The 10206-nt window shown below is 38.3% G+C and overlaps 1 protein-coding gene across 4 annotated transcripts in view; it reads right to left on the reverse strand.

Annotated features, from left to right (window-relative positions):
* The window catches only part of SPAG16 (sperm associated antigen 16), a 423943-nt gene extending 418311 nt beyond the window's left edge, over positions 1 to 5632 (reverse strand). For all 4 annotated transcript variants that reach the window (XM_067298501.1, XM_067298500.1, XM_067298499.1 and 1 more), the window contains exons 1-2: positions 5581 to 5632; positions 1488 to 1534 (exon numbers count right to left, since the gene is read on the reverse strand). In XM_067298501.1, the coding sequence (XP_067154602.1) occupies positions 1488 to 1534; positions 5581 to 5623 (90 nt within the window). In that variant the 5' untranslated portion in view covers positions 5624 to 5632. The remainder of the gene's footprint in view (positions 1 to 1487; positions 1535 to 5580) is intronic.
* Positions 5633 to 10206: the final 4574 nt, after the last annotated feature.

Here is a 10206-nt window from a genome sequence, read left to right on the forward strand (position 1 = left end):
ACTTTCAGTGATTTAGCATCAAATAATCTAGTCATTGAGCCTTACAAAACATACAGTAAATAGTTATGAAAGCTGTCAATCAACTATCAAGTGTATTAAAACATTTTTCTCATGTCTTTCTGTCTAAATGCTGAAAACATGATTTAAATTTTGAGATCATGGAAAAAATGGAAGCCTCCAAATAATGAGTCAAGAATCAAAAAGACAAATATCTATCAGCATCACCACAAAATCAAAGCGAGTTTGAGTTTAATCACACATCTTGCTTTTGTTTTAATAAAGGTAGCACTTTCTTCATTTTGATAAAACAGGATAGATACTAGCATACTGTTTCACATCAAAGTTCAACAAATCAAAAATTACAAAGAGCTTAAAAGATTAGCTAACTATACTACTGTCAAAAGATTAATAGCAATAATTTTCCCCTTTGTTTCACTTATTCAAATACCAATTTGCAGACATAACTTCAGTTATCCCTGTTAAATATTCAATATTAACTATTTCCATTACTTGGTTAACATTAAGCATATTCAGTTTTAAGAACTTATTAAAAGCTTGCCATTAGTTTTCATGCATATTCAGTTTTAAAACATAAAGACTTTAATATTGTTAGTTTTCAAAGTTTTAAATAATGTAAAATACTGATCTGTTGATATGCGTTGGTGCAGAAGAAAATGCATATTTCCCCCCCATTTTGATGTTAAGAATCATTCACATAACTTTTTACTATTAATCATTTGCTTCAGCAAAACAAAGATAGACTACAAAAATGGCTTACTGATGAGTATGAGTGTGATGACATAAGAAACATAGCAGGGAGAAGCACTTTTCCATTCAGAATGCAATAAGCTGAAATAAATAATCATCTTTTGGAAAATGCAGTATAACAATCCCATTGTGCAACTCTGAACTATTAGATGACTGTTTAGAAATCAAACTGTAAATATTAGAAGCATCAAAAATTATTGCTAAGTGTGAAGTGATTGATAAGTTGACTAGTACTCTAATTTAACAAAGTGTAACAACCCATTCTTTACTTTCAATATCTAATTTTTCCTGAATACTAAATTCATCATCTGCTGGAACCTAAAGGAAAAGATAAAGTACAGGTCATCGTATATTTTACAAATTCTTTCTTTCAGAATATAATTGTTTCAACTCCTAATACAACTGCTGAGAACAATCTCATTAAAATAATATTTCACCATATTTAAACAAATTTTAAGTTACTGAAATATTCTGAAACATCTCAACGAAAATAACTATCTTTTAAAGAGTATTTGATCTTCAAATAAAAATAAGAAAAAAAAATCAACTGACACTAAATCTTTTCTTAAAGAATAAAGATATTTCCAGCATTATTATACTTAAAGAAATTTAGGTCATTCCTGCTAGGATGTTTTTGTGACTGATTCACTAAAACAGAAGAATGAAGCATGAATATTGTAACACAGACATCACTTAAGATTATCACTTGAGTAAATTACCTCTTCATGCTGATAATCATCTTCAGAGTCATCTGTTATAGTAACTTCTGCAGATTTTGTTAAGTCTGAAAGAGCTGATGCATGGGATGTTTTGCAACTTAGAAAAATATATTTTAAAACAGCCATTCATAAATCAGTAACAATCACTTTCTCCCTTATGCTTTATGAAGCCAGACTTCACATTTTAAAGACTTCCTTCAGCCTTTAAATGAACATGGACTGCTCCAATGAAAGCTAGGTCTGTGCACCTAAAGACAGAATTTAGATTCAAACTTTTCATGGCAGGTTTAAACACCATTAAAAACATGCATAATTAAACAGCCAAAGGTAGAAGTCGAGCACTGTTCTGAATTAAGCAGTGGGCTAAATTCTGCTCACACTTACTTCAGTTTTCCAAGGAGTTTTAATTGCACTGGGACTTCCACAGTCCTTATGCCTCTATGTATAAGCAGCTCTGTGCTTTCAAAGAGAAAGCTTTTGGACTAAATGCACATATGAATTCAAATACGAATATCTGAGAAAAAACACTTCATAGGCTGAATACTAGATCATTTACTGAAGCTGATACTAATGCCCTAAAATAATAAAACATCTACAATAAACTTTCAAAACAAAAAAAAAATCATTGGCAATTATATACAGTTCCTCCAAAAACTTTACAGTCCAACTTTTAATTAAAAATAACAAACTAAAATGAAACCAAAATAAATAATTCTCATCCAATAATCTCACAGCCCTTTAAAGTACAATAAGCGTTTTTAGTAAGGTGGACTGTTGACTCTTCCCCTAGGAAACTAGCTAGCCTACAGACAACCCATGACATAAACCGGAAATCAATTTCTGAAGAAAAGCTGCAATTCATTACTTCACAAGTATCAATTTTAAATGGTAACTTCTTTATATAACAGGAAATGAAACAAAGCAGAAAAACAGATGAACGATTTTCCAGCTTCACATCAAGCTTCCCACATCTGGATGCTTCTTCCACAAATAGGTTTTTTTTGCTACAGTTCTCACAGTACTATACACATAAATAAAAGTATCATCTGCATTCAAGATCAAAACAACACAGCATCAACAAAACTATCCGTTGAATTGTAGCTCCTTGAAGGCTAACAGTTGAAGATCATATCCTAAGAGGACAACCACAGCTTGGTTTTCAGAGATGTCAGGTTTGAGATAAAAGTTGGAGAGATGTCATTCTCTCTTGTAAACAAAAAAACAAAAAGGGAAGTCACTGAGTGAATAGAGGCATGATTCTCAGTAATCAGGTCAAAGCACATCTGTGTGCCTCCAACAGCATTACTACACCACATCCTCAGCAATAAAATTATATATACATAAATTGGAGACTTGCACAAATGCTTCTTGGGAATCTCCAATCTAGGCTTAATATATGAAAGCAAATGCCTGTAATACACATGCCAAAAAATTTACATGCCTAATTACTGCATCACAGACCACAAACACAGAACAACTTGAATTCAAGTCACAACCTCTTTGCATCTCAAACTTCTCTCTGTAAAAGCTTCACTTTCTAACTTGACTGACTCTGGAATATTTAATTCTAAAGTCTAAACTATGCTGAAATTTATATCCAAATACTTGGGTTTTTTTCCATAAGGAAAAAAGGAAAATCAAAAAACCATTAGCTCTGTTCTCTACTGCATCAGAATAAAACTCAATTAACTTTTCCAACTTTAACAGCAGGGCAGAGAAAGTGTGCAGTTCAGTGAACATACACCTTCCCAGCATAGTACTCCATGACCACATGTAGGTCCATCAAGGTGAGCAAAGAGAACAGATATGAAAGTAATTTGTGTTTAGACATGACTTTCAAGAGCTGACCCCACCAAACTGATGATAAGGACCAGGGACTTTGGCATCAGGCTAGCTTTTGATTGTCTGCCTGCTCCCCAGTACAACAGGAATGTCGGGGTCCTCACATCAGGGTCTCTCATGTCCTAATGAAAAACTAATTCCTGGACTTTGTTCCTTCAGCTGGGAGGGGGAAGAGTTCATCTGAACTAAGAGTGACATAAGAAAAAGCAAGAGCAAAGCAGAGGCAAAGAACAGGTTTTCTTTATTATTCTAAAAAGCAAGAGGGACAAGAGTAGCAGGGAAGTAAAGATAAAAAAAGATACAGTAACAATAATATTAACCGGTTAGGCTAGTGTTGTAAAACCCCCTTTTGTATTTAGATTAAGACACCCTAGCACTTTAGCTGACTATGCAGTCTCACTTTAAAGAATGTGACTTTAAAAAGCATGGTCTTATTTGCATAGTGTGAACACTTGGGTGCAATGTTTGTGAAGTAGGGGACAATCTCTCTATATTTGTAGTAATCGCAGGTATTGAACTAAATAGCTGTATACTTCTCTGGAATCCCTAGATCTCTTAATTACCATATAGTACAGTATTTAACAACTTAAAATTAATTTAAATAAAGGTATTTAAATAAAACTCTGTACCCAGCAATTTTTCACTCCAAGTTTACTGATTTGATCAGAGACTTTTTTTTTCTCCCCCAAAGCTATCTTTTGCATGGACTACAAATCTTTTTTTTTTTTTCCCCTCTATCTTTACAATTCTTTACCACATTTATCAAATCTTTCAATGCAGACAGAAAAGTCACATCTACCTGCAATGTACCCTTGATGAGTAAGGTGCTTTCAGGCGCTGTTTTTTTCCTGAAGTTTCTACCGACCTAATCATCCTTGTGATCCATTATGGTCAAGACTAATGTGTCACTGCAAACACTATGCATGTAGACTAAATCTTTAAGTTAAGAAACCTCCTTTTGTTTTTTTCAATCATATCCAGATGCACAATACAGAGGAATTATGTTTTAAAACTATTACATTCCCTCAGCAAATGCTGTTTGTTTTTTTTAATGCATGTGCTGATGTGGTGCTTTCAGCAGACTGCATAGCCTGAAAACAGCTGTGCAGTTTCAGGGCAGCAGGAACTGCGGCACAAGCTTGCACTGAAGGCCAACCTTCAACTTTTTATATTACCTTTTCATTGGTTACATTCTACTTCTAGTAAGACAGGAAAACTCAGTCGGGGTAGGCTCCAACTCACACTTAATTCACTCCAATTATTTAGCCTCTACAACAAAGCTGGCAAGATTTTCTTGATTTGGCAGCTCAAAGCTAAAGGTAGCTATCAAAAAACAGTCAGACTGACTTAGTGACGACACCAAAAATTGGGGCTTCGGACCCTACCACAAATTACATGTTTAAAAACCCGCATATAATTTGCTTTAACTCAATTCTGAAAAGAATTCAAACTGATTTTTTCCTCTAAAAGCCACAGCAAGTAAAATTATTTCTAGATTATTGTATTATGAACTTGACCATTCACAGTACTAATTCAAAGCATGACCATCTAGCCCGCTACTCTGTGTTGCAGGCACTCGGAAGCAAAATGACTGTCTTTTAGAGCAACACATTGAGACTGTAAATCCTAACCATGAAGTATTATCATTCCTTATTAGATATATTCATTTTACTGATCAACAATTAATAAAAAAAGGAAGAGACTTTCATTTCCAAATTTTAGCTCGTTTAAACATCCCTTCCTACCAGGGGAGGATAAAATTGTCATGGTTCTCATTAAGGTCATTCAGAGATTCTTAACACCACAGCAGTGAAAACGACCACCGCACCACAAGCAAGACACTAGCTGATCCCGCTGCTGCTGGACAGAAACAACACCTGCAGACTGGCAGCCTCCGGGGCAAAACCTCACAAGAAGCAGCAGCAAGGTGGGGGGAGGGCCGGGGAAGGGCGTTTGCTTGTTTTAAACTCCGGCTCTGCAAGTTAACTTTGCCATCCGAGGTCCTCCTGCTGGCACGCCTGGCTCCCGAACGCCCGCCACCCCCCCCCCCCCACACACACACAGACCGCCGAGAGCCCCCGGGGGAGGATGAAGCCAAGGACAAAGGGGGGGGGCGAGGAGAGGGGCCGGCTTGCACCGCTCACCCCTCAGCGGGGAGGCCCGCAGGCTCCCCGGCGCCCAGCTCAACCGCCGCCCCCGCGCCTCGCACGGGGAGGAGGAGGAAGAGGAGGAGGAGGGAGGAAGAGGATACTCTGCAGGCAGAAGGACGCCTCGGTGCCGGCCGCCTCCTCCATGGCCGTTGTTTACCCGCCCTCGCGCCGTTGCTAGGAGCGGGCAGGGACTCTCGCGAGAAGCCAGGCCCTCGCGCCGCGCCCGTCGCCATGGCAACTCCCGCGCGCGGCAGCAGCGGCCGCCTCCGTCCTCGCGGGGGCGGGGGGGAACGACACGCTGACTGCTTATATTAAATTCCTGCAGTATATTTCAATTTAATTAAAAGCATGGGACAGCATTTTCCCAGGCATGGGCTTGGGAAAGAAGTAGGCCGCCTACCGTCCATCGGAGGCAATGACATCGTACAGCTCTGCAGGGTTTGAGGGCAACATTGCAGGAGTCAATGAAAAAAGTCCTTGTTGCCTCCTGCAAAGCCTTCAGAAACAGGCCTAGGGATCCCAGTCCCAAATTCCCACTGCGTTAATGGGACACAGCAGGAACGCAGAGTCAGGGTGCAGTAACTGAAAACAGATGTCCAAATTCTCTGGATGAAAAAAAATATGCTAATAGCCAGTCTGAAAGGAGAGAGAGTGGCATTACTTGCAAGGTTTAAAAAAAGAAAAAAATCAACATTTAAAATACAGTCTGAAAATCGGAGAAGTTAGAAATGGATGAAATTGAAATATGTCATTCAATCCAATCCTTACCCTGAAAAATCCAGATGCAGTCCTGCAAGAGGGCATGTTAGATGTTAACTCAGTGTAGCATTTTTTCTGCAGGGGTGGTCACACAGGGTTGCCTTGTGTCTCTCTTGAATTTGTCTCTGCAGGTGGAAACGACAGTACTTCAGCACTGTCAAAGTCCCAAATTGTAATAAAAGAGCAGTGTTTTGGTGCAACAGTGTCACAACAGCACTAGTGCGAGAACTGCTGTACTACTTCATAAATTCTTCTTGTCAGCTGCTCCCCTGGGATGAGTTTTATACATGTCAGGGTTTGAATTTGGCAAGGTTCAAGAGTTTGAGGGCAAATACTGACACACCTTTCTTTTTGCCTCGCATTTATTTTCTACAAGAGCAGCGGATGTGACCAAAACAAGGAGGCCTTTCTTTCATATCTATCCAACCCAAAAGCGCAGTCCTGAACTCCAGCTGTGCATCTCAAATAACAACAAAGAATAAGCAAAGTGCCATCATAAAGCACAGCTCCTAAGACTCAGTACATCCAAAACTGTGGGATTAAAAGTAGTAGTAATGCTGTTGGGACAGCTTCAAACACAGGCCTGATTCTCTTAGGGAATCTCCTGATTCCACCTCAAATCAGAGTACATGTGGCTGTACTTGCATCATACAGGAAAGCACAGCTAATTTGCATCATAAGTTAATACTGCTTTCTTCTCTCAGCAACAGATTTGCTGTTAGCCTTCACAAAGGGCTGAACAAATAAAATGCTAAGCAGGACACTCCTCTCCCTCCTCCGTTTCTGTGGGAGCTTCATCTGCCCCTGCAGTCCTAACATCTCCCTTCAGATTTTCCACAGGGCTTCTCTACCTTGCTAAACTAAAAAAATGCCTGGTATCCACAATTCAAGACAACCGAAGAAAGCTTAGAGAGGGTTCAGAAGAGTGCTTTGAGGAAGGTTAAGATTAGAGAACACAATAAATGAAGGAGAAAAGGATCTGTCTTGTAGGTTCATCAAAGAAATGGTTAAACAGCTTGGTCAAAGTGCACAGGTAACAAATTTGAGAAGAAGGTCCAGGCAAAGGTACAAACATTCAAACACAAAGAATTGAATCAAAATAGATTAAGACTAAAAACAAAGAGCAAGTTTTTAACAGAATAAATAACCATTAGACTGACTTCCAAGCATTCCTAAAGTTGTTTTTTTTAAGCAATAAGTTCTACATAAAAGTTATTTTCTGCATTCAGACTCCAGTTAATTCATGGATGTCCTATGCCCTGCATTTTCAGAAAGGTCAGATATAGTCATTGCAATGGTACTTTCTAATCTTAGCATCTATGGAAAACATGAAATGAGAAGTTAACCAGTTTATATGTGGAGATCTGCAAATATGCTAAAGGGCTGGTGGATTTCCTCTGTTTGTTTTAAAGAAAAATCTGATTGTCACCGATTGTTATTTCCCAAAGCTTTAAGCCTTTTTTTGGAAACAGTAGAGACTTTGGTTGACAGTTCATAAACTAACCAGATTATATAGTTGTGATGGGACAACACAAATGACCAGATAGTACAATATTTTTCCTTCAAAAGACATCACAAGCCCACTTGTTTTTCTCCACCTAGTTGAGAACCACCTGCCATAAATACATTAGATTTGGTTTTTGCTACACTGAATTCCAAACACCAGATTCACCCTGCTTTATAACATCATAATCCTCCGAGTTATAAATGATTATCTTCTCCCCAAAGAGCAATCACCAGTGTTGTTACTGTATCTCTTAATTTCTCATGAGAAAGAAATGGAAGCAGTGTCCACAGTAGCTTCAGCTTTTCATTAGACAGGCTGTTTACTTCTCTCACAGAGAGAAGACTAACTCATACACCTTAGCAGTATGTTAGCCAGATAAATTGTCTGTAAAGTCCACTCATGAAAAATTGGATATACTGGATTGTTCCAGAGGCATTGCATTTGCTCCCAGGCCCTAAGGGTCAGGTACTGTTAGTTTTATTCCACTGACTGAAGGAATGCAAGAATGTGCTCTCATTGAGAGCAAAATATCCCCTCCTACTGCATTCAGCAACCAAGTTGACTACAATTCTGACAATTGCTATTACAAAACCAAAACATCCATCCAAGCTACTTTCAGTGACTTTCACTCTCCTGCAGAGAAACATCCCAAAAGGTCCAGTTTACGGGCTCCATCACACCAGACAACTGGCCAGCAAAGAATCATCTGGCCCATTGACTTTTACACATCCATTTCCAATTGCTCTTCAGTGTAGCTTGGGGAGAAGGGCAAGGGAATTTCACCAGTTTAGCTTCTTGAATAACTACAAAGTGTAGCCTGAACCAGCATACAGACATCACAGGGACAGTGAAAGGGCCATGGTCTGCACAGTCATGGTGGAGCATGGGACCACAGCTGGAAGCTGGAATGAGTTGGTAAACATCTTGTTCCAGCTTCTGTTGTGCCATCTGGCTTCCAGTTAGGCAACTGATATTAAACATCTTTTCTCCGTATTACCATCTGGCAGCTGCTTGTACAACAGAGGAACATGCAGAATTTGGCTAACAGTTATCTTAAGAATCACATCAAGGATACTTGCCTCCATGAAACTGGGACAAAAAGCTTACAAGAAGGGAAGTTGCCTCAGATGATGGCATTGCATGCACAGAATATTATAGGTAGGAAACAGGAAATGATACACCAGACTGTTAGCTTCAAAGTATAACCTGAGAACATACTGTATATAGGAAACAGATTAACTACAATGGGAAGCTAGAACACCTGATATTTTGCATTTATTCATTTTACAAAGCTCCTGTAGGAGTTTCTACAAGGGTGGTAATACAGATTTCTAGAGGATGTGAATATTGTATGCAACATTTCGTTCTTGAACAGTATCAACATTTTTACCATCCTACGGAAATATGTCCACTTTTTCAAAATTAGAGTGGCTCCCCATCCTCCTCTTTCTTTTTTTGCCGTAATGATGTATGCCAAAGGTAGTTTCAATAAAGAAAATGAGAAAAATGAATTTATTAGTAAAAACACAACAAATCATAAACTTAAATGTATTTTAACAAAAAACATAAAAATTAAGCATAGCCAAATACAATGCAACCACAGTATGAAGTAAAACTAGTGTAATAACTAATGTCACATCTTTAAATCTGCAAAGAGCCTAGCGTCCATTGTAATCTTGCTGGGCTTAAAAGTAATAGGATAAGTCACTTCAAAAATGGAGTAGGATTTTGAATGAATGTGATTTCATGACAGCTTAAATCAATGCAAGTTTTCTACCCTACCTCCTGTTGTGCATTCCTGCCTCTTCCCTCACCCCTGTGCTGGTGCTCATATGACATCTGGTAAATTAACACAACTGAAAACTAATCCAGAAGGAAAAATTTTTCTTGAATGCTGGGAAAAACAATGCTAAAGGTTTGATACTCAAAGAGTTACGCTCAAGTCATTAAACATAAAACCATTTTGTTTCTGCTTTACTCTACAGAAGAGCATTCAATGTATAAACTTCTATTACATTTCCAGATATTTCTATGGCTTACATCTGGGATATACTAAGTAGCTGAAAAGAAGCATTTGAGTTGAAATATTGTATATTATGGAAAAAAGTCAATTTCCATATGGATCAGCCCATCTTCTGGTTTTCATTCTTCTGGGCAGTCAATTTACTAAAAGCATAACTAGCACTCCTGGAACACTAGTCCTACTACTCAGTCATGTAATCCAAAAGCCATTTTTCTTTCATGAATTTTTAAAGTTTAGCCTGGCTTTGGTTTCACATGTATAGCTCTTTCACATGAAAGAATGTGTAAGCCAATGTTCTGCTCAAAAGCAAACAGAAGCATGAAGAGATTTGGCTCCTTATTCATTTACACAAATTTGGGAATGAACAGTCAAGCACTTTGTCAGTAACAGTGACATAGGTATAGTGCAACCACACAGTACAGATTTTACAGGGCGCAG

The sequence above is a fragment of the Apteryx mantelli genome, chromosome 6 (genome assembly GCF_036417845.1).
Source record: "Apteryx mantelli isolate bAptMan1 chromosome 6, bAptMan1.hap1, whole genome shotgun sequence".
In the NCBI taxonomy this organism is placed as follows: Eukaryota; Metazoa; Chordata; class Aves; order Apterygiformes; family Apterygidae; genus Apteryx; species Apteryx mantelli.